At 41.8% G+C, this 27,719-nt stretch overlaps 1 protein-coding gene across 1 annotated transcript; it reads left to right on the top strand.

Annotated features, from left to right (window-relative positions):
• The first annotated feature begins 123 nt into the window (after positions 1 to 123).
• Positions 124 to 27,512, top strand: ddhd1b (DDHD domain containing 1b). The gene is made up of 13 exons (XM_026142758.1): positions 124 to 1,099; positions 3,118 to 3,294; positions 3,720 to 3,848; positions 5,809 to 5,956; positions 6,055 to 6,164; positions 10,873 to 10,979; positions 12,961 to 13,217; positions 13,749 to 13,824; positions 17,830 to 17,979; positions 21,218 to 21,282; positions 21,438 to 21,616; positions 22,354 to 22,611; positions 27,244 to 27,512. The coding sequence occupies exons 1-13, from the start codon at positions 385 to 387 to the stop codon at positions 27,426 to 27,428; spliced, it is 2,556 nt and encodes an 851-aa protein (XP_025998543.1). The 5' UTR covers positions 124 to 384; the 3' UTR covers positions 27,429 to 27,512.
• The last annotated feature ends 207 nt before the right edge of the window (positions 27,513 to 27,719 follow it).

Here is a 27,719-nt window from a genome sequence, read left to right as displayed (position 1 = left end):
GTAAGTTCACCGCGCGCAGGACGCACGCGCGTCGTGTGCGTCCTGCTCGCACGCGTTAGTTGGGTTTACAATTTTCGTCTTATTGTGAAAAATCTGTTTATTTTGAACGTTTGAACAGGAAGTTGCACTTTTCGTATTTTACCTAACACTAGGGAGCGACTGCGAATCCCATCATAGCTTATTGTGTTTATTCCAGCCATTATCAGAGAAAGGAGGATGCAAATGGGGCCAGGAAAGCAGGGATTTATCTTCACTTTGTTCAGCTTTAATGTGTAGCTATAATGGCAAGAAAGACAGTGAGTAGGTGCAGAAAAGTAAACCGTTAATCGGGTCCACTGGTCTGCTGGGAGGACATCACTGTGAGTTTTCCTGTGGACTCTAAAAATGAGCAGTATAAAGGAAAAAGGGACTATTCGGCAGCAGAGCTCCGAGAATAACTCTGTGAGCAGCAGTGAGTGGGACATGGCAAACGATGTGTTTGTGTCCGGTTTTGACGACAGCGTGTTAGCGGACAGCATCGGTGATGGGGACCAGGAGTCGGCACAGTCCAGCTTACTGGACACGCGTCTGCCCTTGGATGGGATGATGTTGGGCCTGGATCGGGTTGAATATCCTGCCTCATCCTATCTGGATTTCGAGCCAAACTACACCGAAAGCGATGGCAACCTTACAACCAAAAAGCGCATCCGGTCCAACAGCTCCCGGCACCGCGGTGACATCGTTACAGAGCTGGGGCCAGAGGAGGTCCGCTGGTTTTACAAAGAGGACAAACGGACGTGGAAGCCTTTCGTCGGACACGATTCTTTAAAAATCGAGATCATCTACCGGCGGCTCGTTGACCAGAACCAGGATAAGGCCCTGGATCCCAATGAAGCCGACGAAAAGGAGACAGCCGGGTCCTCTGAGCTGCAGCCGGAAAGCTCGGCCGTGGACAGTGCAAGTTTCAGGGCGGAACCGGCAGTGCAACAGCTCTCAGTGTCAGAGCAAATCACAGAGCCGGTCCACAACGGCGGCACCAGCGTGGAGGCAGTGTGTGTCAGAGGGGGCCTTTATGAAGTGGATATCAAAGAAAAGGAATGCTACCCTGTTTATTGGAACCGTGAGCATCTCAGTAATGACATAGCTGTTGTTAGGACTGTTAGCACGTGTTCTGCTGTCAGTATCTTTGACCACTTCTAAGAAAATGAAACGTCTGCTGCTGCTGACTCTGTCACCTCTGAGCTCTGAGGACTGAGCTAATAGGCTGCTTTAAAAACGTCCTCTGTTACTGACATCGTCATGGTCTTACTGACCACCCAAAGTGCTTTAGACCAAAAGCCACACTGAGCCATGCATTCACACAGCGCTTTATTCTGTACACATTAAGTGCTTTATCTGCCTCACATCCGTGGCCACGTTCCAACTACCAGTTCACTTAACAAGCATGTTTTTAGACATGCTCTTTGAAACGAGACAATAATACAGTTGTTTCCGCACAATTAGTCGCATATTAGAAGGAGACTTCTCAAGACTTTGTCCAACACAATAGCGATACTTTACAGGGATGTAGAGCAGAGAGCAGGAATACATATATACACACTACTGGTCAAAGGTTTGGAACACTGCAATTTTTCTAGTTTTTTATAAAGTTATGCACTTTATTCTCCCATTACACTCTGAAATGAAAGCATAGTACAATTAAGCAATTAGAGTTAAAAAAAGAAACCATGGAATTAATTTATAGACTAACATTTATTCTGACTCATCAAAGTAGCCCCCTTTGGCAGATATAACAGCTGACCAACCCGGGACATTCTTTCTACAATAGACATAAAATATTTTTCCATAAAGTTCCCATATCTGTTGCACAAGTTCCCATAAATGTGGGGTACTTGTAGGTTGCTTTGCTTTCAGTCTTCTGTCCAGTTCATCCCAAACCAGTTCGATGGAGTTTAGGTCTGGACTGTGCCACTCCATATTTTCAAGCTTACTATCTTGTTCTTTTTTCTGAGGTAGGTCTGGCCTGGTCTGGTCTGGTCTTGGGCTTGTGTTTTATCTTGCTGTGGGATGAACCCCTGACCAACTAGGCACATACCAGTGGATATTACATGGTGCTGCAGAATGCTGTGGTAGCCGTGTTGGTTCAGGGTGCCTCTTATTCTCTACGTAACCGGAAGGTTGCCGGTTCGAGCCCCGCTCGGACAGTCTTGGTCGTTGTGTCCTTGGGCAAGACACTTCACCTGCCGCCTACTGGTGATGGCCAGAGGGGCCGATGGTGCGATATGGCAGCCTCACTTCTGTCAGTCTGCCCCAGGGCAGCTGTGGCTACAACTGTAGCTTGCCTCCACCAGTGTGTGAATGTGTGAGTGAATGAATAGTGGAATTGTAAAGTGCTTTGAGGACCCCGAAAAGCGCTATATAAATGCAATCCATTATTATTATTACAAGTCACCAGTCTGGATCCAGCAAAACAGCCCCAGACCATCACACTTCCTCTTCCACATCAGTCCATAATACCATCTTCCAGTCTTCAGTAGTCCAATGTCTGTGTTTCATGGCCTCTTTGTCTTATTCTGACTTCTTAGCAATGGCTTTCTTGCTGCAACACGTCCTGTCAAACCGGCAGCTCAAAGTCTTCTCTTCACAGTTGAAAGTGATACTTGCTTACTATGACCACTCTTAAGCTGTGCTTGAAGCTGTTGTCCCATGAGCCGACTATCACACAAGCCGTTAACTCTCAGAAACTTGTCCTCTGATTCAGTTGTGGCTATAGGTCTGTCAGACCTCTTCCTGTCAGCGTTTGCCCCAGTTTCTGAGTGCCTTTTGTTGGTGAAGGAAACTGTACTGTACACCTTGACTTTCTTTGCAATTTCTCTGTAGGGATGTTCTTAAACTTTTTAATGATAGTGTATATATTAATATATTAATGAACTAATTTGGGTCAATTCTAAATTGAACCTATAATTACACATTTGCTTAGTATTCTTAGATTAGACACACACACACACACATTATGATTAATTTAAAATTTTGTGTTTGATGTTTTCAAAATTAGTTCATCTTTACTGTTACTGGGATCCAACATTCTGTCTTAGATTACAATTTTTGTTTTTATAAACTTCACATGTTGTTCCACAGAGCAAGACCGAATTCCTGTGATGAGGGGCCAGTGGTTCATTGATGGAACTTGGCTTCCACTGGAGGAGGATGAGAGTGATCTGATTGAGCAGGAACATCTTTTACGCTTCCGGGGGCAACAGATGAGGGACACCTATGAGATCGAGGCAGTGACCACCACAGTGGACAGCAAGGACGGTAGGGAATTTAAAACAGACAGGAAAGACAGAGAGATGCCATTGTGTGTGTGTCAGGCAAAGAAGATGAGTGTTTGCAACCATGTCTGTAGATGTGTGTCTCTGTTGGCCAGAATGGTCTTTTACAGGAAGTTCACAAAACAAGTCAAGTGATGCTATAATGCATGGGTTTATTGATTCTAAAATCTGTAATAAAATAAGATATTTCCAGATTTGGGAAATTCTGTTTTCACAGCAGTTATATCTGTCCATGGGAATAAGAATATATAACAAGTCAAATATTTTCATAATCAACAAAAAGTAACAAATTTTAAAATGCAGTGATCCAATTAACTCCAATTCTGCATACTGTCATGGGAGTTGGTGAATTAATTATTCTGCATGAATTATGTCAGTTGCTCTTAATTACAGTGTGACTTCTCACAGCTAGCCACAGTCTGAAGCTGAACAGGAGTCATGTGGACTGGCACAGTGTGGATGAGGTGTATCTGTACAGCGATGCCACCACCTCGAAGATTGCACGTACTGTAACTCAGAAACTGGGCTTCTCTAAAGGTATATAGGATGATTAAAACTTTCTGTCTATTCCAAGAATTCTATCCATCCTCTTCTGCTTATCCAATTCAGGGTCATCTGACCCTGGAGCCTATCCCAGCTGTCACTGGGTGAGAAATGGGGTGCACCCCACGAAGCTGACCTGGTGAGTACTGCTGACATTCCATGCAGGATCAGGGAAACAGGACAGTAGTAGTCACCAAGGAACTCCAGCTGCTGCAAAGATGAGGATGTTTTAGTGTCCTTCTGAGCTGAAATATGTCATGAAACTAAACATAATTTCAACAAAAAAAAGTCTGGATTTTGATTAGGCCACTCCAAAACTTTAATTTTGTTTTTGTTTTCTTCAGCCATTCAGAGGTGGACTTGCTGTTTTGATATTCAAAATTGTGTTTTTTTTGCCTAGTTCGCTTTGTCAGAGAGATTCTATTTAAGTGAGTTAAATGATTAGGTAAGCGATATTTAAGCAATTAAGTATATCTGGCAGTAACCAGACCTGTGTGCTGCTTGTGATATTGAGCTGATTTTTTATTTACTCAGGTTATATTTTAGAATTTGTTTTATGTTCTTAAACATTTGTGCAGCAAACTAAAACAATCCTGGCTACCGAGGCTGGTGATCACGACATGGAATGTCACCTGTCTGGTGGATTGAGCCTGAGCTAGTGTATGAGGTTGAGAGCAACTGGCAAGATATAATCGGGCTCACCTCAATTGACTCTTTTGGGCTTTGGAACTAGTCTCCCTGAGAGGGACTGGACTCTGCCTCTGTTTAGAGTTGCCCTTGGTGAGAGGGAGTGGGCTGGGGTGGGTATCTTGGTATCTCATTGGCTTGCTGCCTGTATGTTGGATTTTTCCCTTGTGAGTGCAAGTGTTTGTTCTCTATGCCTTTGCGTCAGGGAACGAATGAAGACTGTTGTTTGTGCTTATGTGGCAAACAACAGTTCAGAATACTTGGCCTTTTGGAGTTCCTGGGTGGTGTTCTTAAGGGTGCTCCACCTAAGGACTCTGTTGTGCTACTGGGAGACTTCAACGCTGATGTGGGATTTTCAGCACCCACCTTTGACAGACTGGGGACATTGAGTCAGAACGGACCGTGTTCCGCACCTCCATTGGTGAGGAATTCTACTCGGCTTGGTTAGCCTGTGGGACTTTGGAGACAGCCGATGGGTCCCAGCAGGACAAGTGGAATGTGGCTTAGGCAGTGGCTAAATCAAAAACTCGGGTGAGGGAGGAGTTTAGTAAGGCCATGAAAAAAAACTTTGGACTGCCTTGAAGTGGTTCTGGCAAACCGTCATGTGAGTCAGGAGGGGTAGAACAGTGCTTTACCCACACGGTGAATAATGGGGTGGTGTGCTGACTTCAACCGAGGATATTGTTAGGCAGTGGAAGGAAAACTTTGAGGACCTGCTTAATCACACTGGAAGGTCTTCCATAGAGGAAGCAGATGAGGGGCATGACTCAATCATCACTGGGGGTGAGGCTACTGAGCTCCTTGGTGGTAGAGCCCCTGGGACGAATGAGGTTCACCCTGAGTTCCTGAAGGCTCTGGATGTTGTAAGGCTGTCTTGGTTGACACGCCTCTACAATGTCATGTGGCGATCTCAAGTGGTACCGTTGTATTGGCAGACCAGAGTGGTGCTCCAACTATAGGGGGGGTGCTGGAAAGTAGGGTCCGTCCATTAGTCAAAGTTCGGATACAAGAGAGACAATGCAGTTTTTGTCCTGTTCACGTAACACTGGACTAGCTCCCTATCCTTTTGAGGATATTTGAGGTTGCATGGGAGTTTGACTACCAGTATACATGTGAAGTACATGTGAAGAAGGCATTCAACTGCGTCCCCCGCGACCTGGCCCTGGATAAGCAGAAGAAAATGGATGAATGGCTGGATGGACTAAAAAAAACAGGAAGAGAGCAAATACTTTTTTCACAGCCCTGTACCTGTCTCTCACGTCCTCAGCCTCCAGCAGTGGGACACGTCTCCATCGAGGGTACGTGGAAGAGGCTGCACCTGAAGACACCCCACCTGAAACCACACACATTGTATTTGTGGTGCATGGCATTGGCCAGAAGATGGACCAGGGTCGCATTATCAGGAACACCAGCATGTGAGAAATTATGGTGTTTCCATTGCAAGAACAGATAACAAATTAAAATTAGAGTAATTTTGGAAGTAACAGTTTATTTATTTTTAATTGCTGGATAGGATGAGAGATGCTGCCAGAAAGATGGAGGAGAAACACTTCTCAGATCGCACCACAGAGCATGTAGAGTTCCTTCCTGTGGAGTGGAGGTCCAAACTGTGTCTCGATGGAGGTATGCTTTACAACACTTTTGTTTTGGATTGCTCGCAAGCTTATTATGCAGTTTTTTTTCTGCTACAGCACGTGTGAAAAGCCTGCTTACAACACTTTACATTAAACTGACTCAGAGTTTCATCTTCTAAAACAGGATCAAAATTTGCATAAATACTTAGTGAATCTTATTTTTGTTCAGCACTTTTTTTTTTTCTATGTCAAATGTTGAACATATACAGTGGGTAAATAAGCATTGAACACATCACAGTTTTTCTATGTAAAATATATTTATATTTCTAGAGGCGCTAATGACATAAAATTCTCACTAGATGTTGGTAACAACCCATCTAATCCACACATGCAAAGAAATCAAACCATAGATGTCTAAGTATTTAAAAGTGCTAACATTAATGACTGTACCAAACAGGTGACTGATTATATACATTTCTGTGTGAATTTAGTGGTCCCATCCAAAACTTGTAAAGGTTATACAAATGAAGAAAAAGACTTTTAAAGACTATGATGACATAGCCAGAAGTGACCTCCAGAGACAAATTAAAAGTACAATCAAAAGTTAGAGGGTGCTGTGACACATCTAGTAATTCCAGAGAAGCGCGGCAGAGTATCAAACCCATGATAAATGTCCCACATCAAGGTAGGGGGAAGGCTTCCCTCAACCTGCAGGTTAGTGAGGGTCTGGAGATGGCCAATCAACTAAACACCCTTTTCTGCTGCTTTGATAGTGGCAGCAGAAATGACTGTCCTGTTGAGTTGCCATGAGTTGCCAGCCTAAATTAAATGGAGAGCTGATCCAGTGTGTGACTGAATACAAATGTCTGGGCGTTATGCTCGACCATAAAACATAACTAAAATGCTTCATATGTTTTGTTGGGCTTTTATTAAAAGTGTGTTTAGTTCTTGTATTATTTGTTGGTTTGGAAAATGTCTCTGAGGCACAGAAAAAGATGACTAGAAAGGCAGTGATACTAGCTAGTAAGTTGCCTGGAACTGCATTGCTATTACATTTCTAAACTGCAAGTTTAGAAAGCATTTTTAGGGACTGGGCATGGAGTAAAGCAAATAATATTGTGAGTGATGTAAGGCATCCACTTACCTTTTCTATTATTGGATTATTATTATCTGCACAGCGCTATTGTCCCACTTTGTTCACAGAAAATACGTCCAAATGATCTTTTTTTCCTCAAGCCATCAAAATTCTGAACATAAGCAACACATAGGCTGCCAAGTTGGTGTGGTATAAAATCATCCCTAAGATATAAGGAAAGCCAAAGTGTCTATGTATTGTGTGCTTATGTTTTTTAAGGTGATGTGTTTGTTTTTTATGTGGTGTTTTTGAATGTCAGGTGTCTTCTGCTGTAAGTCAATTTCCCCATGGGCATCAATAAAAATATCTTATCTATATATAAATTAAGTAGTTAATGTGTAATAATGAGAAATGACACCAAAAAAAGGTATTGAACATGCTTACCGAAATGCAATTACCACTTTGTACAAAAGTTTTTGTTGGTGATGACGGCTTCAAGATGCCTCCTGTATGGAGAAACTAGTCGCGTGCAGTGTGATGCTTGATAATTCTTCCACACAAATAGTCTTCAGGTTCTGAGGCTCTGTGGGCCCCTTTTATGGACTCAGAGCATTAGTACTCGCCATAGATTCTAAATGCGATTGAGGTCAACAGATTGGCTGAGCCATTATTTTCTTTCTCTGAAAACAGTTGAGAGTTTCCTGTTTTCAGTATCACACATCCACCGGCGTTTTATCTTCATCATCCTAGTAGATGCATGCATACAGTCCATGGCGGTTGAGTGCATTACTTACTGTTTTCTTCAAAACAATTGTACCTGCTGATTCCAGGTCTTTCTGTAGCTCTCCACAAGTGGTCTTTGGCTCTTGAACAACTATCCACATTAGGTAATGCAGTGAAAGACTTTCAAAATTTCTCAATACCACACCAGAGGCAGACTAAATTACAACAATGTTTTTCTGAGGAATGGAAATATGGACTTTACTTTGATTTTAATTGCACAAAAAGGCAAAAGTACGCTGGTAGAGTGCAAACTGCATCTGGGACAAAACCAATACAACTCTTGCTCTTTGCATACGTCTACACAAACAGCATGCTGACATAAAGCTACAGAAGAATCCAGAGTGATGTTAAAGCTGAGCATATGCTGAACCAGGATGTAGCCAGAGCCTGAACCTTAACAGTCAACAAAAGTGGTGATGAGCAGTCAGGCTTGCAGCATTGCAGACTTCATTTCTGTCCGTATATATTCTAAAGTAAAATCACTGAGGGAATTCCTTTGAGCTGGTTTTCAGCTGCTTTGTGATGTTGTTTTTGTGGTTTTATGTAAAGACTAAGAAAAAGAGCACATGTATGTCCTGATTAGGATAGTGATTTGTGTCAGCATGGGAGACTATAGCTCAGGTTTATATTGTTATCTGGTCGTTGTGTCAGAGTGCACTTCAGGGCATATTACTGAGTAATCCAAAAGTAATATAACAAGAAATGTGACAAATTCTTTTTTACAGGGAGTGATTTAGTGCCATGCTGGATTACTTTTAAGAAAAGAAATCTACCATCATCCTCGTGTTTTGTTCTGTATTCTGATCTTTAACTGAATTTCTATTAAGATTTTTAAATACTAGTGCAAAAACTAAATAAAGAATTACAATATTGTAATATATATTTAGCTTTTTCCTTTTTTTATTTTGATGATTAGCTTACAGCCCATGATGACCTTATAGCTCATGAAATATCCTTTATGGCGTCGATGCAGCGTGGCATAGAGGTGATCAGCTCTGTTAAGCCCAGATTGCTTTGATAGCTCATCTGTGTTTTTGATTCTTTCTGGGGTTCAGGTCGGACAAGCTGCCTTGCCCATCAACCTCAGTAAGAACTTATTCAGCAAACCATTTAGTCCTGCTAGAAAAGGAAATCAGCATCACCATGAAGCTAGTCAGCAGATGGAAACACAAAGCGCTCAGATATCTATCTATCTATCTATCTATCTATCTATCTATCTATCTATCTATCTATCTATCTATCTATCTATCTATCTATCTATCTATCTATCTATCTATCTATCTATCTATCTATCTATCTATCTATCTATCTATCTATCTATCTATCTATCTATCTATCATTTACCAAAAGACTGTACTGTAAGGGATCAAATGAACTAGAAAAAGTGCATTTAGCTGAATTTATATAGGTCCTTCACTAAAAAGTTTTAGAGCACAGCTCATGAGTTTGTGGTGAAAATTGTGTGAGCTGTCTATGGTCAAATATGGAGTTCCAGAAGGTTCAATGCTAGGACCAATTTCTGTTTACATGATACACGCCTTCCTTAGGCAATATCATCAGAAGGCATAGCGTACATTTTCACTGCTATACAGATGGCACCCAACTCTGTCTAGCCAGATAACACACACCAATTAGTTAAACTGCAGGAATGTCTTAAAGACCTCTAATACTCTAATTTAGTGGTTCCCAAACTTTTTTTGCTGCCCCCCCCAAATACCGCTTCGTCCACACCTCCATGGGTATTTTTGAAAACGCAGCTGTTTCTATGCGTTTGGGCCTTTCGTCCACACGTACACGGCATTTCAAATCACCGAAAACAGATTTTTAAAAACTCCTTTTTTGCATTTACGTGTGGACGAGGAGTACAGAGGTCGTCACACAATGTCAAAGGTATGTGCCTTTTTTCACGTCACGCTGTGCGCCACGTTATTGTTTACATGAGTGTGAGCGACCGTGGCTCAGGGGGTTGGGAATTGCATCTGTAACCGGAAGGTCGCCGGTTCGATCCCAGGGCTCTCTGTCCTGGTCGTTGTGTCCCTGGGCAAGACACTTTACCCTACTTGCCTACTGGTCTTGGCCAGAGGGGCCGATGGCGCGATATGGCAGCCTCGCTTCTGTCAGTCTGCCCCAGGGCAGCTGCGGCTACAACTGTAGCTTGCCTCCACCAGTGTATGAATGTGAGAGTGAATGAATAGTGGTATTGTAAAGCGCTTTGGGTGCCTTGAAAAGCGCTATATAAATCCAATCCATTATTATTACATGAGATGAATTCACTTGGCCTTAAACAGCTTACAAATATGGATATGAAACCAGATTCTTACTCTGGATGGCATTACCTTGGCCTCCAGTAACACTGTGAGGAACCTTTTTTGACCAGGATACGTCCTTCAGGGTACATATTAAACAACAACTGTTTTCTTCCATTTGCACAACATCTTTGAAACTAGAAAGGTTCTTTCTCAGAGTGACACTGAAAAACTATCCATCTATCATCCTTATACTTCCTCCTCATACTTACTTTTCCCCCAAAAGCAACTTTTAACTCCAGAAATGAATGCAGCAAACGAAAGGGACCAAAAGAGGAGAAGTTTTGTAGCATACTGTTGAATGCTACAAAACAAGGAGGAAAAAGTCAGTAGCACTGGTGAGAAAAATGTTCCTGACACTTGCTGATGATGGTACTATCCTCTTCACCTGTCAGTGGTTTCATGTTGTGGTTTACTCGCTAATATTCATGTTGGACAGAAGGACAATACTACTGAGTTTTGCCATATCTATACATTGCAAGCCAGAATCATAATGTCTACTCAAGTATATGCAGAAGCATTAAAAAGTAATTCATTTTGCTCTGGGAACTTCTGACAACTATGTCTTATGTATTTCGATGTTCTTCCTACAGACACAGTGGACTCCATCACTCCAGACAAGGTTAGAGGTCTAAGAGACATGTTGAACAGCAGTGCCATGGACATCATGTACTACACAAGTCCTCTGTACAGAGATGAGGTGAGTGAAAAAGCCCCACCATTTCAACATTCAGTGTAGCTGTAGCTCAGGTGGTAGAGCAGCCTACTAATCAGAAAGTTGATTGTTCAATCCTCGTCTTCTCCAATATCCTTGGGCAAGACACTAACCCCAAGGAGTTCTCTAAATGTTAGATAGAAAGAACTTACAGAGAAAGAGCATCTGGGTAAGCACTTTTGGAGGTCGGTGGATCCTGGGAGTCTGGCAGTCATCTCTGCACCTGAATGTGATCACTGATCCTAATGCACATTCAGGTATCAATAAATCAAGTACACATTAGAAAGTCTTTGGCAGCGAATTCACTTCTGAGATTTTTACTTCATCCATGTAAAAATGAGGGTCTTTCTCTTCCCAGCCTGCCTAGTCAGCTAAGATTCAGAAGTCTACATAATAATCAGCAACAGTCTGTTTACCTTGGCGAAGGTACTTTTGCCAGTCAGAAATCTCTGACTTATCAAATGTCTTTGAACTTTTACTATATATATATATATATATATATATATATATATATATATATATATATATATATATATATATATATATATATATATATATATATATATATATATATATATATATATCAAAGAAATTGCCCTTTGGTTTAAAGCAAATACAAATGCATGTTCTCAGAAGAGGTTTAGTTCATGCTTCTTCTCTTGTATCTTCTTCATGGCACCTGTTAGTGGGTGGGATATAATAGTGAGCAATTCAACATTTTGTCCTCACAGCTGAAAATGGGCATCTCCAAAACTGCTGCTCTTGTGAGGTGTTCCTAGTTTGCAGTGGTCAGTATCAATCAAAAGTGGTCAAAAGGAAGGAATGGGTGGTGATCCAGCGACTTGGTCATGAGGAGGCAAGTCTCACTGATGCACGTGGTGAGCAAAGATTGCCCATTGTGAGCTGATCCAACTGATGAGCTATTGAGGTTAAAGTGTAAGTCAAAGTTGTTACACTTACACTTAAAAAGAAATGACCAGTCTCTTATTTTGATGGTAGGTTCGTTTAATGAAAAAAAATAGGATATCAACAAAAAATCCTACGCCAACCAAAAAACATAAATTTGATCCCCAAGCAAAACATGACTTAGTACTTAATGGAGAAATCCTTCGTGACTGTCGTCCCGACTGCCTTCATATCATCAACAAGCTCCGCCTGTGTAGTTTTTGGCTGATCCACCACCTTTGTCATGATTCGCTTACAGAGTGTGTCACTTACATGTTCCAGTTAATTTTCCCTTTAGTACAGGGAGTTAGTGGATTTCCCAAATGCTTAATTGATATCACATTTAATAGTTTAATAATTTAGTTAATAGTTTTCAGTTTCCCTTTGCACTTTGTTTCACATGCATTTTTGCAATCGGCCAAATAAAACACCTTACTTTTAGTTTACCTCAGTAAGTCTCTGAATGTCTGCATTTGGATCCTCACTTTTCTCACACTCAACACATGACAACGATAAAACTTTTATTTTATTTTAACCTTTTATTTCAATGTGCTAATAAATGAAAAACAATAACAATAAATAAGTATTCTTACTACAAACCGTGTTCCTAAGGGCTAGCCTTTGTCCCCTCACTGATATGGTGCTGCAGGGAGCTGGTGCAGTGGTTTGTGATGTGAAGCCTGGCCTTTCTGTAGCAAGTTGTGTGGCTTTCCTCCAGGTACTCCTGCTTCATGACATGCATGTTGGATTAATTGGTGATTCTAAATTGTGATCAGTGTGTTGAATAAACTGCTTCCCTGCTGGCACTCAGCATTACTCCTATTAGGCTAAACCAAACTTTGTCACACTTAAAATCTGGTTAAGATTTTGTAATCCAGACTGGCTATGCAGCACTGGTCTACCGGCCGATCAAAATGACCCTAAAACATCAAATATAATCATATCTATTTGAATCTGATTGACATAATTAAACTTATATCTCATGGTGTTGTGCACACATGCTGTTGTTTTGTTTGTGTAGATTACCAGGGGATTGACTCTGGAACTGAATCGTCTGTACTCACTCTTCTGCTCACGGAACCCAGACTTTGAGAAAAATGGGAAGGTGTCCATAGTGTCTCACTCACTGGGCTGCGTCATCACCTTTGACATAATGACAGGCTGGGATCCAGTTCGCTTTCATCATCCAGAAGCCCTAGACCCAGAGGATCCACAGATCCACTGGCCTACTGATGAAAAGCACCACCTTCAGGAGCAACTGAGACTAACGCGCCTCAGGTACTCCTCTGGCTTTTGTCTGAAACAGGTAAGGAGTCAGTCCCCATCTGTTTCAGCAAAAAGTGTACCTAATGGCACAAAGGAGTTTGAGGAGAGACCCTCTTTATTCTTCCACATTTTTTCATTATATAGGAAGGGAGAGAGAAATATTTAATCACTTGTGTAATATAATTGTATAATACTTGTGTATTAATACAATATAAAGGTTAACTCTTTGTTTAAGTGGCCTTCATCAGCAGAATGGCTTGGAGCCGCTCAAAATGTAGGGAACAAATATCTTTATAAGGATCAATGCTCAATAAAATATAGCTTGAGAGTTTGATAATCTCTGTCAGAGATATCACTATGGTTTTGTCATTGACTTGGAGAAACAGTTTTATTTTATTCAGTTTCAGATTTTTCACACATTTTTCGGGTCACAATTTTCACATCAGCCTTTGTTTTTTCATTATGTATTAGAATGTTTTCGGCTGAAAGTCATGTCAACTGCTTTACACTGGCATAATAAATGGTATCCGTCATCCTGTCCAGGTTGAGGGACTTAGAGGATCAGTTCCAGGGTCTGCAGACTTCGTCTTGTGTTCCAGTGCCCGCCCTGAAATTCAAGGTAAAGATGGTGTAGCAGTTTCTCCTCAAACAGAGCAGATTTGCACACACAGATCTTTATTATAAAACTTTCTGGGAATATACTCTCATGGATAGTGTTCATTCCCACTGCTTTAGTTTGTCCACCACTGCGTTCCTTCAGCCCCACAGTGCAGTCAAAAAGTATTTGCCCCCTTCCTTATTGCTTATTGTGCTCAACATGTACTATATAGGGAAAAAACTAATTTGCACACCCTATGTGTCTTTCTGCAACTGATGCAGGAACCCTCGGTCATCCTGCCCTACCTTTCCCTGCTACTGCAAAGCCACAAACCATAACCCACAGCCACGCACCCCCACTGCCCAACTTAGGGCGGGAAGTTATTTGCTCTAACCCCTTCCCCAGTGAAAGAGAAGTTAACCACAGTCATCATCGAGTGATCTGGACATTGGCATCCTTTATGTAGTGGAGCAACTGCAGTGTGGCATGGTCCAAACTTGGTATGCTATATTAAATTACTAAGTTTCTCTCTGATGTAAAGCACTGAGAGTTAACCCCACACACCAACTGGAAAAAAATAAGCCCCCAACCCTCTGTTCAACACATCAATGTGCGAAATAAAAGGGACAGAGAAGTTGTTGATCAGGGTGTTCCACTAGTGGGCTATTTTCACCCTATAAAAAGCCATTTGGCACCAATCGGTCCACCAGACCCAAGATGGACCACCATTCTCGGTGTGTTTAGTTATGGGCTATTCACATCCGTGAAATGTGGGATGAACTTCTGATAGTAACAAGCCAATCCCATCTTGTCCACATGAGAGGATATTCGCCCACTTCCCAAGGGCAGTGCACCTGCCTCTGTCCAATCCTGCACTTCTTCAGGCTGGGAATAAGTCCAGCTTGCTTCAAGGGCTCCAGCACTGTGCTTACCCACTGTACATGCTATGCTCAGGTTTTTCTGTGGCTGATCATTTAATCTTCGTAGAAAGTAGCATTTGTAGTATTGGGATGCAACAGGCCGGGGCACCAAACCAAGGCATTTTTTCCTTGTACTCTGGAGATAAGAAAATCTGCCAGTAAGGCCTTGGTTAAATCCAGTGTCATGAAAAATTGAGCGGTGCCCAATTGTTCAAGGAGCTCATCAATCCAGGGCATGAGGTAGGCAGCAAACTGTAAACCAGCATTCACCTTGGGATAGTCAACACAGAACCTTATAGACCCATCCCTCTTCATGACAATAACAATAGGACTACACCAGGCACTATTACTCCTACTACCTTCATTTCCAGATTTAGTTTAAATTCTTTCAGAACTACTTTTTGTGTTCTGGCAATCTATAAAGTCTTGACCAAACCGTCACCATTGGGAAGTCTTAACATGATGTTGTATGAAATTATTGTAACCTGGAAGATGCAACTTGGCAACACATGCCTTCTGGGCTGATTAAAAAAGGTAGTTAGAAGGGACTCATCTCAGCTCTGTCATTCATCTGGCATTTCTTGCAGAAATATTATGGTGCTTTGCTTTGTAATATCGAATTGCACAGTCCACCTGAACTTATCACAAATGGCTTGATGAAACGACCCAGTGAAATCCATGCCAGTTTGTTCAAACATGACCTCCATAAGTGGTAAAGAGCACAAAGGTGCTTTTGGAATGTGAGCTGGATTTATGTGGTTAAGTGTGCACATGCACCCAAATATGTGGCCAATGGGATCAGGCTACTGGCATTTTACTGTTGTACCTATTTTACATTGATGCTACTGCATATCAGTAAATATCCCCATTTACACACTTAAAATGTGTGAACCAGATCCCTTTGAGTCAGGGACTGAATGTAGTCTGAATCTATCATGTCACAATGTATATCCCCTTTGCATTTTGATCACAACACTGTTTGGTGCCCCCCTGACTGGGAAAAGGTGTTGGAAGTGACCTGTACCACCACCACCTATGAGGGCACTTATTTTTAGAAGTGACAGGGTCACTCCATGCTTGCAGCACTCCTGCCCAAGGCAAGCTGGGTGCAGTTCCAGCAAGCAACTGGACTCATGGCAGTAAAGCAGGGACAGTGACTTTAGGTCCAGTCCATGGTATTAGATGGGTAGCCTGGTTTGCTTCAGTGTGTTCCCCTATATGCACAGCAAGGTGGTTCTTAGCCAAAGTGACGACCTGCTAAGAACCACCTGCCTTCGAGCTCACTGGCCTGTGACATCTCATTTACTCATCTCAATCCCTCACAAACTGCTCCGTGATGACCAGCTCCTGTAGCTGTTGTTGTCCAGCCGCCTTCCCTGTTTGCAGCTACCACATGGCCGCATCTGTCAGCTGCTGGACGTAGGCAGAAGGGTGGTCGGCAGGCCCCAGCTCGGTGCTCATGAAGTGATGATTTTCAGACATGTCCAAAAAGGACTATGGATCATCTGTGACAGTCATTTTGTGTTGCAAATTTACACTCAGATGTCTTTAGTTGGTAGAAAAATACTCTTATGTATGGCAAACTGGCTGTCACACTGAATTGTGTCACATTTGTATACAAGACAAAGATAAATCAAGTAAATGCAAAATGCAGTTTTATATGATGATTTCATTTATTAAGGGAAAAACCAATCCAAAGCTACCTGGCACTGTGTGAAAAAGTAATCCCCCTCAATAAATCACAAATTAACTGTGAATAACAACATTTTATGGAAAGACAACTTCAATGTAACTTATGGAAGCCCATTTCCGGAACAAAAAAAGTATCCATAACTCTAAATTTTGAGTTGTTAACTCAAAATTTTGACGTGTTTTCTTAAAGTTTCAACTGATTAACTTGAAATTTCGACTTATTAACTCGAAATTTTGAGAAAAGTAACTCGTAATTTTGAGAAAGATAACTCGAAATTTTGGATTACAGGCTTCCATAGTCCCTAGTGACACCCAGACCCGATTATTGTCTGACCCACTGAATCACAAAGTCACTTAAATAGAACCTGTCTGACAAAGTGAAGTAGGTAGAAAGAGCCCAAAAAAGGACACATCATTTCACGATCTAAGCAGAAAAGAAACAAAAATATCTATCAGTCTGGAAAGTACTACAAATTAATTTATGGTTAAAATTTTATTTGTGAAGAAGTTTATGACGTCGTTACTACTTAACATTAAAGGGATGGTTGGCTCAACAGAGCTCTGACTTTTTGTCGGCCTGGCTACAGTGCTGAAGAGAAACCTGGGGTTGTTCTTATTTTCTTCAATCAGTGATGAATAGTAAGATGTTCTAGCTTTACAGAGGGCTTTCTTATAAAGCAGCAAACTTTCTCCAGGCTAAACGATTGTCTTCTAAATTTGTGACAGCTTAAAAGTTATCTGCTTTAGCTACGCGTTTGAGAATTATTCAAGGGAGTCAAGTCCTTCTGATTTGAGGCTCTATTTTTCGCAGGAGCTACAGTAACCAGTGTCATACGTAGTGAGGATGTAAAATTATTAACAAGATAATCTGTGGATGTAGCGTTCAGGTACTCTTTGTGATTCTAAGTAATTTTTTTCCTGATTTTTAGGGGTTTTTTTGTTTGGGAGCTGACACAGTCTCTAAGGGGATGGGGTTTTGAAGGGATAACAAGAGGAGAGAAGCCACAAAGAGTTGTGTAGGACTGCAACTTTGCTTCCTGGTGCCGAATGAAATCATCATTTAAAAAATTAATATTTACTGAAATGAACTTTGTCTAATACTAACATTGTTTGATGATCTGAAATATTAAAGTGTGACAAAATGTGAACCGCATATCAAAAATGATGGGTTGCTATTATGCCATTCTATTCATCTTTTGTCATAGATCTGATTGCAGCTATAGTCTCCCTGTATTTCAGCCTAAAAACATTGTTGTATAAATCGGCCTTCATATTTAAAGTACAAACATTCCTAGCATGTCAAATGCTCACAGAATCACAATCTGAGGGAGCTTCACTTGTAGTGTAAATGCCTGTGAGGAGCAATGACTATATCTCTAATATCTCTAATGATACCCTGTTCTCTGTATTGCAGGTAGAGAATTTCTTCTGCATGGGGTCTCCTCTGGCTGTATTCTTAGCATTGCGAGGAATCCGTCCTGGAAACAATGGCATGCAGGACCACATCCTTCCAAAATCTATCTGCAATCGCCTCTTTAACATATTCCACCCTACAGACCCTGTGGTGAGTCACTCGTTTCAGTTCAGTTTTATTTATACAGCGACAATAACAACAGTCGCCTAAAAGCACTTTATATTGTAAGTAAAGACCCAACAACAATACAGAGAAACCTCAACAATCAGATGACCCCCTATGATCAAACACTTCGGTGACAGTGGGCAGAAAAAACGCCCTTTTAACATAGAAAGAAAACGGCAGCAGAACAAGGCTCAGGGAGGGGCGGCCATCTGCTGCGACCAGTTGGGGTGAGTGTAAGAAGACAAGTTGAAGACAGGAAGAATTCCACAGATTAGAAATTAAGTCACACCCATTTCTTTTCTCACCAAGGTGCCCTGGTTCCTCAACAGCTGACGTGGACCATGTCAGGCAAATGATATATATATTAGGGGTGCAACAATATACAAAATTCACGGTTCGGTTCTGTCTCGCTAGCTTGCGCTGCGCTCAGTGGATCTGCACTCGACAGTGCAGCCTAGGCGGAGTAGTTGAACGCAGATCCACTGAGCGCTCAACACAGACAGCATCGTCAGAAGAAAAGTTGATAAAATAAATTAAACATTTTGTATTGTTCAATACATATGCGTACGGAACCGAAAGCACTGTATTGAACGGTTCAATATCGATACGAGTATCGTTGCACCCCTAATATATATATATATTCTGTCTTTAATGTTAAGCAGTTAAACATATAAGTCAGCACTTGCTGTTTATAAATAACGTTGGGTGTGTTTGGCCAGAGATTAATAATAAATAATAATTAAATGCAGACTGGTGAGTGAAAAAGAAACTATTGCAGCACAGCTAAAGGAAGATTCAGGGTTATCTGATCCAACTCTAACTATATCAGCTTTTTCCATAAAGGCTTGCCATCTGTGGAACACACTTCCAACCGAAATCAAATTGATTACAGACATCAGATCCTTTACATTGAAAGTTAAAGTTTTGTTAAAGGGAAATCAGAGATGTAGTAATTTTAACTAATGATTTTTAATTTATTTTAATTGTAATTAATTATTAATTAATTATCTATTAATTGTAATTGTATTTATGATGTATTTTGGTTTTATGAAAATGTATGTTTTATTGTAAAATGTATCTATGTTGATTGTAATCCCAACAAGGGACAATTGTTGAAAATTATTGTAACGCACATAACATGAAACTTATGTGCGTTACATCAGTTTCATGTTTTTTACTTGGACTATGTTAAACTGTACGGAGCCCCGCAGGGGACATGGGAGAAAAAAAAATTAAGACGGACTTTTGCGAGATCTCGCAAAACTAACTCAGGATCTCACAAAACTTTTGCGAGATCTCGCGATAGAACGATAACGATATGTATCGCGATATAACTTTTACTCGATAGAGAAATTAAGCTATCGCGATAGACCTCGCCGCTCTTGTCCTCTTAAAAAATAAAATAAAAATAATAATAAAATAAAAAAAAGGTCAGCCAATCCAAATTCAGTAGCGCAGAGCCGAACCAATCACAGCCGCAGCGTCACGTCGCGTGACTTGTTACGTACAGCACAAGTGCCAAGCCGCACGTGTGTTTGTTTGGGAAGCAGCCAGCGGGTAATGGAGGAAATGAGTGTGCCGACTAGAAAAATCAACCGAGCGTGACCGAAGAGAAAACAGATAATGGTTCCAACGCCGGAGAGATTGTCGAACGGAAGAGCCATAGAAGTTCCGTAGTGTGAAGGTATTTTGGCTATTTCAAGTCTGACAAAAAACAGAGTAGCGTGCACTGTAAATTGTGCCGAAAGCAAGTCTGGAAATACAATGAACTGGTGCATGCGTCACACTGCGCCACGTTATTGTTTCGGTGAAATGAATTTCTACAATACTGTTAATTCTACTCCCTGCAGTGTTTAAATGCTTACATATACACACAGTTACTGTCCGTCCACACATACGACTCGGTTCTGCTTCTATGCCCCAGCTTTGTTTACTTTTTCCCACCAAGGCTTCTAGACTTCTGATTGGCCAATATTTCTGCACGGTTAGGAATCGAGCGCCACCTGCTGCTTTGGCATGTTCATAGCAGCGTTTTCCTTCATTTCTCCCTTTATGTGTGGACGGGATTATTTTTTAAAACGAAAACAGAAAATCTCAGTTTTCAAAAATACCCGTGTACGTGTGGACGTAGCCTCAGTCTCTGACTGGAAGCGCTAATTCGTCATTCGGCTTTTGTCAGACTAAAGTAACTGTTAAAGCTGTTTGAAAAGCTAAGCTATACAACAAGGAGAGATTGAGAATTTCCTTTTAGTTCTCAGTTTATTTGATATTGACAAAAGTTAGTCAGTTTTGTCTGTTCTTCTGTAAAACAAACTAAGATTTATTTTTAGAATTAATATTTTGTTTCTAAGTGGAATTGACAATTTAGTCTGTTTCGTTTGTTCTATTTTGAAACTTAAACGCTTTAGCGGCTGCCTTTTGTGTAGTTTGCAATATTTGCCTTTATTTATCTGAAAAAGTCTCATGTTCCTTAAGTACATCTACCCTGTTGAACTTATTATGGGAAATAAATATTTAAATAAAAACAAGCTGCTGATTATTTCACATTTTACTTGTGAGCAACGGCACATTTAAATCTTACAAATATAGTTATTTGGCTTATATCGTGATAGATATCGTTATCGCCTGAAATGAAAAAAACATATCGTGATATGAAAAAATCTCATATCGCCCAGCTCTAATTACAACTAAGTAATTGTTGGAATTCAACTTTTGCGAGATCTTGCAAAACCTTTGCAAAGGTTTTGCAAGATCTCAAGTTTGTTTTACGAGATCTTGCAAAACTTTTGCGAGATCCCGAGTTAGATCTCGCAAAAGTCCATCTTCATTTTTTTTTCTCCCATGTCCCCTGCGGGGCTCCGTAAAACTGCACTGTCCCTTTTAAATAAATAAATTCAAATTCAAATATGCTTTAGCAAAAAGCAACGTTTGAAGCCAAATATTAAAAGTAGAGAGGATGTGTGTATCATGGGTCCAAAGTGGGAGCTGTTGTGGCTGAAGCGCCACAGTTATGTATCTTATTAACCTGCTGAGATAATAAGTACCTATTTTAATGATCAAGCTATTCATATCTTGTTCAATGAATACTGACAAAGATAATGTTACAAAAGGTTACGGTAGTATTACACTAATATAAATTTAAAAAATTTAAAGACAAGCTTACAGTCATGATTAAATTGTGTCTTTAAAATACCTAATGAGTTTAAATATTTGTTTGTTTTAGGCGTACAGACTGGAGCCTCTAATCTTAAAGCACTACAGTAACATTGCACCTGTTCAGATCCACTGGTAAGAAATGTCAAGTGTCTTGTATATAAAAGATGTTTTCCAGCTGTAAAGGCTAGAATAAAATAAACTTTTTGGTTTTGTGTGTAGTAATAACTATCATGTCATTTAAGTAAGGGCGAAATGTTTCATTGAGCAGAGGTTGATGTGATGTGCAGGTACAACACTACCAACCCGGCACTGTATGATCTGATCCGGCCCACGCTGCTCAATCCCCTGAAGGAGATTGTGTCTGTCTCAGATTCAGAGAGCATCCCTAGCCCTTGCACGTCTCCCCCCCAGCCCCGGCGGCACTATGGAGAGTCAATCACCAACCTGGGCAAGGCCAGCATTATGGGTGAGGATTTCGGCAATAGAGTTATAGATGATAGGAGAACATTATATATATGTGATTTTTTCAACTTCTTATGTTTAAAAATCAGTTTAGTGAAATAATAATATCTGAAATGGATATGAACGCCAAGTAAAATCAGCTGATGTAAGCTGAGAGAAACAGAAGATGCTTGAGCTGCTGATATTGTAGCAGCCCCAGCACTGGGCAGTAAACATTTTCTAAACAAATCAATAGAAGCAATTAGCTCTGGAGAGTAACTTTAACTGGATAAAAGACATTTGATATTACACAGCAGATATAGAGGTACTGCTTCTAACACTATTAGAACTTCACTCCACTAAGCTCCCAAAAATTTAAGATGAGACAAGCCAAGCGTTTTTAGGTCATGAAATTTGTAGAGCACTAGAACGATAAAAACAAACATTTCAAGGTGACATTTTGCTGCCACAGTTGTGGTCCACAGACAAGGGTCATGAACCTGTTGCCCTTTTGCCCCCTTCGAGTGACTCCCTGAGGCTCCCTTGAGAATTAATACAGTTGGTGCATCAATCCAGCTTTTTCCATTACTGCCCAATACCTTGGTTGTGGGTATCCGGAAAACCCCAAAAGGGAGCAGTTGAAAGAAGAAATGGGCAGAAGACACACAACTTTTTTGAACACAGTAAATATTGTTAATGAAGAACTTTAGATTAGGAATACAAAATAAGATGATCTAATGCATAAATCTAATTACCCCTAAGGTGCTGCAAGTCTCGGAAAGGGAATTGGAGGAATCCTATTTTCCCGCTTTTCCCGTTCCAGCGGCCAGGTGGGTGGAGTGGAGGAGGAGCCATCAGATTCTGAGAGTGGGACCTCTGATGTAAAAAATGTGGGAACAGGAGAGGAAGAAGTAGCAATGGCAGAGAAAGAAGACAAAGACAAACAAATAATGGAGGAAAGAAGGGAGGTGGAGCCTGCCATGTCCCAGTCCACCTCAGCTGTCTTGGACATCACCTCATGTAAGTGCTGTAAAGTAAAGCATCTATGATTTGCTGTGGTTATTGAGATCTTAAACCAACGTAGCTGCTCTTCAGGGGCTAGAGCAGATCATCCACTAATCAGAAGGCTGGTAGTTCAATCCCAGGCTGAGTCTGAATGCTAAAGCATCCTTGGGCAAGAACTCTGAGTTGCCCCTGATGCATTCATCAGAATGTGTGTGTCACACAGAATCTGTGTGAATGATAATTAGAAAGTACTTAGCTATAATCTCTACAAGTAGAGAGTAGTAAATAAGTGAATGAGACATGTATAAAGTGCTTGAGTAAAAGAGTACTATATAAGAACCAGCCCATTTACCATTTCTTTTATCTCCCTGTAATCATTTTTCAGAAACTTTTTTGTGAGTCAAAATCATGTTTGTTCTGTTAAGTCAGTTCAGTTCAGTTCTATGTATATAGTGCCATTTCATAACAACAGTTGCTTCAAGGTGTTTTATATTGTAAAGATCCTCCAGTATCAGAAAGAAACCTCAACAATCACATGACCCGCCTACGAGCAAGCAACAGTGGGCAGAAAAACCTCATAACCGGAGGAAACCTCCAGTGATGTGAGCTGTGAAGGATTATACTTCTTGGATCCTTCACCGCAGACATTAACTCTGTGGATAAAACATAAAGTTCACCAGGGAAGACACAAATGATAACAGGTTGCCATTCCTGGACTGTGCCGTGCACATTGAAGAGAATGGAAACCTCAACACTGAAGTTTACTGGAAACCCACACACATGGACCAATACCTCCTCTTTGACTCCCACCACCCTCTGGAACACAAACTTGGAGTAATCGGGACCGAGGGAACACACACGTGTAAAGGAAGCTCTTAAAACATGTGGTTATCCTAATTGGACTTTCATCAAGTCAGCAAAGACGCACAGAAAAGAAGATCAGACACCAACTAGGGAGGATCAGAAAGACAAAGTCAACAACATTGTCATCCCCTATGTAGCCGGTTTATCAGAAAAACTCAGTCTTCTCCAAGCACGACATCCCAGTGTACTCCCAGCCACACACTCAGATACAAACTGGTTCATTCCAAAGACAAAACTCTTAAACATAAACTTAACAACGTGGTATATGCTATACAGTGCAGTGAGGAATGCTAGGACCTCTACATTGGAGAGACTGGATAAACACATGGCACAACATAGAAGAGCCATCACCAGGGTACAAGACTCGGCTATCCATCTGCATCTAAAGGACACAGGTCACTCTTTCGAGGATGCCAGTGTTCACATTTAGGACAGATAAGACAGATGATTTGAAAGAGGAGTGAAAGAAGCCATCTATGTCCACTTTGGATGACCATTATTGAACAGAGGGCGGGGCTTAGGACACCAACTGTCAACCCTCTGTAATCCAGTTTTGAGATCCTTCCCAGACACTTTAAAGCCCACTCACATCCTGGGTCATTTGACTTCAGTAAATCACATGATAGGGTGAGGCAAGGTCTTACAATTTGTTCACCCACACCCGTTTTCACACCTTGGCTCATGTGATTAGGTAGAGGAACAATAAGGGGTCCATGACCCTCTTGTGGACACTCCACAAGGCTTAAATCTGGGAATCTCCACCAATTGCTCTTAGAACTGAAGAAGCTTCTTGGATGAGATGTCTTCAAGAAAACTTTAAAAAATCCTGACGCTTTTCCAAGCTCCTTAGACTAGACCTTGGTTAGTTTTTCCCCAGTTTAGATTTTTAGTTTAGTTTATCTCCATGTTCTTTTGCCTTTGTTTCGCATGTGTTTTGGCCGTCAATAAACAGCTTGTTTTTTGTTAAACCTGATTCCTGCCTTGAGCGTCTGTATTTGGGTCCTCTTAAATAAATACAGGGTCTGCCACTGCACTGCAATGAAGTGTTTTGAGCAGATAGTGTCTCAGCACATCAAAGATTGCCTACCTCCCTCTCTTGACCCCCACCAGTTTGCTTACAGAGCAAATCGGCCTACAGAGTATTCCATTACCATCACTAGGAAGAGCTGCGAGAGGAAGCTCTTTGTGGACTCAGCATTCAACGCCATAATCCTAGACATCCTTTCCCACCAAACTGGACCACCTCCACATCCCCCCTGCCTCCTGCTCCTGCATCAAAGATTTCCTAACCAACCGGCCTCAATCAGTCCGACTTGACCCCCACCTCTCCACTCTACTCTCACTCAGCATCGGGTCCCCAGAGGGTTGCATTCTCAGCCCCCTACTGTATGTCCTCTACACCTATGACTATACACCAACCCACACAACCAATGTCATCATCAAGTATGTCAATAGCACTGTGATTGAGCTCATCTTTGATGAACATGAGACAGCATGCAGGGTGGAGGTAAAGAGTTTGTCCCACTGGCACTCAGAAAATAACCTGAACCTCAAAAGAACTCATCATGGACTTCAGGAGGCACAGACAGGTCCAATTCCCTCCCACCCATCCATCCTTCCTTCCTTCCTATTATCCGGGGCCAGGTTGCAGGGGTGGCAGCCCAAGCAGAGAAGCCCAGACCTCCCTCTCCCCAGCCACTTCCTCCTCGACCAGGTGTCTGGGGAGACACCAAAGCGTTCCAAGGCCAGCTGAGAGATATAATCTCTCCAGCGTGTCCTGGGTCTGCCCTGGGGCCTTCACATGCCCGGACTACCTCACCCAGGAGGCTCCCATCCTTTTCAGATGCCCGAACCACCTCAACTAGCTCCTTTCGATGTGAAGGAGCAGCGACTCTACACTGAGCTCCTCTTGGATGGCCGAACTTCTCACCGTATCTCTAAGGGAGAGGCCAGCCACCCTTCGGAGGAAGCCCATTTCCGCCACTTGTATCCACGGTCTCGTTCTTTCAGTCATGACCCACAGCTCGTGACCATAGGCGACCGGTACAGTGTCCGCATCACTGCAGCCGCAGCACAAATCAGTCTGTCAATCTCTTGCTCCTCCTCCCGTCACTCGTGAACAACACCCCAGGATACTTAAACTCTTCCACTTGGGGCAAGAACTCATCGTTGACCCGAAGTGGGCACTCCACCCTTTTCTGGCTGAGGACCATGGCCTCAGATTTGGAGGTGTTGATTCTCATTCCCACCGCTTCACACTCCAAACCATTCCAAAGCGAGCTGGAGGCCATCACCCGATGAAGCCAACAGAACCACATCATCCGCGAAAAGCAGATACCCCAAAGCAGACACACCCAGGTCCTACGCTCCTCGCCACCGCCCGGCTCACAATGCACCCGACCCCTACGGTGCCTTGTGCGGGTGGTAGGCCTGCAGGAGGATGGCTCCATGTCCATGTCCCTTTTTCTGGCTGTGCCCAGCCAGGCCCCATGGACTAAGGCCCAGCCACCAGAAGGTTGCCCTCGGGCACCCTCCCCAGACAATGTGCCATGGGAAACCCTACCAGAGAGGGAAAAAAAAACAGACAACATAGCCCCGGGGATCCCTGGGACACACAAATCCCTCCAACATGATAAGGTAGCGATTCGCGGAGGGGAGGTCCAATTCCCTTGCATCATAAATGAAATATAGGTGTAATCTGTCTCCACCTTCAGGTTTCTGGGCACTCACATCTCCGCCAATCTCACCTGGACCCACAACACCATCGCCCTGGTAAACAAGGCCAAGCAGCAGCTAGAGTAACCTGGACCAGAAGCTGCTGCTGGCCTTCTACCACTCCTTAGTGGAGATTGTGCTCTGCATGGGTGTCTGGTATGCAGGGGCCACAACTGAGAAAAAAAAAAGGCTGCACAGAGGTTAATTAACACTGCCCAAAAAATCATTGGCTGCCCTCTGCCACCCCTGGAGGCCATCGCCAGCTCCTCCTGTCTCAAGAAAACTAGGGCCATCACAGGTGACCCCTTGCACGACGCCCACTACCTGTTCGACCTGCCGCCCTCTGGTTGGCACCTAAAGTCAGTCAGGTCCCACACCTCAAGATTCACAAACAGATCCTTCTCCTTGGCTCCCCCACACCCCACCCACCTCACTAATCTGAGCCATAGTCTGAGTAACCCCCATCAGTCAGGCCACACACACACACACGGACTGTCTTCAGAAGTATTTTTTCTTTGCAGTACTTCCAAGCACTCTATTGCTTTTTATATATTCCTCTTGATTGTATATATTTCTCCTCTTTGTTATGTATTCCCGCTGTCTGCTATTTATATTTTATAGAATAGAATAGAATAGAATAGAATAGAATAGAATTCAACTTTATTGTCATTGCACATGTCACAGGTACAGGGCAACGATTATTCCTGCACAGCTGGTTTTGTGCACCCACAATTTTGTTGTACATGTACAATGACAATAAAGGGCTATTCTATTAAATTTTTTGATGAGAAAGAAAGGTTGGTGGTTACAAATGTATTACATTCAGTATTTATAAATATGTTTTATGATCTACTGTAGTTTACTAATGCATACCTACAAAATATTCAATGTTTGGTTAATAGTAAGAGTTTAGGCCAAAAGTAGAAATTTTATTGCTCCAGTAAACTGAAATGGAAACCACATGTTGCATAGTGAAAAAAAGTCAAATGAACTTCTTCAGTATGAGTATTCAGCACCAGCCTGGCTCACATGATCTTAGATCCTAATATGGCATTTCTTCTGTTGCAGTGGAATTGGAGAGACGCATTGACTTCGAGCTGCGGGAGGGATTAGTAGAAAGCCGCTATTGGTCAGCTGTGACTTCACATACAGCCTATTGGTGCTCATATGATGTGGCTCTGTTTCTCCTCACCTTTATGTACAGACAACATGAGCTTCCTGAACCTGCTGAAGACAACTCAGACGCCACATAAGTGCAAAGTGAGAGTGGGACCTGTACGCCTGAGTCAATTTACTTTCTTTTTCCAACTTTTGAAATCCAAATTCAATTTCAAAAATGTTGGGATGCTGTATAAAATGTAAATGAAAAAAGAATTTTCAAATTTCAAATTTCGTTTTATTCACAATGCAACAAAGAAAACATATCAGATGTTAACACTGAGAAAATTTACCATAAAAAAAACCAAGGCCTTTTTAATTTTATTGAGACTTGTAACCAAGTCTCAAAAAGTTTGCACAGTTTCACGTTTACCACTGTGCACCAC

The sequence above is a fragment of the Astatotilapia calliptera genome, chromosome 15, assembly GCF_900246225.1.
Source record: "Astatotilapia calliptera chromosome 15, fAstCal1.2, whole genome shotgun sequence".
Classification (NCBI taxonomy): Eukaryota; Metazoa; Chordata; class Actinopteri; order Cichliformes; family Cichlidae; genus Astatotilapia; species Astatotilapia calliptera.
This window is presented reverse-complemented; position numbering and strand designations above follow the sequence as displayed.

Excerpts from the sequence above, each read along its gene's own strand:
- ddhd1b (XM_026142758.1), top strand. The coding sequence starts at position 385 with ATGAGCAGTATAAAGGAAAAAGGGACTATTCGGCAGCAGAGCTCCGAG. Across the intron at positions 10,980-12,960 it reads GTCCTCTGTACAGAGATGAG|ATTACCAGGGGATTGACTCT; the intron begins GTGAGTGAAAAA and ends TTGTTTGTGTAG. Across the intron at positions 21,283-21,437 it reads GCACCTGTTCAGATCCACTG|GTACAACACTACCAACCCGG; the intron begins GTAAGAAATGTC and ends TGTGATGTGCAG.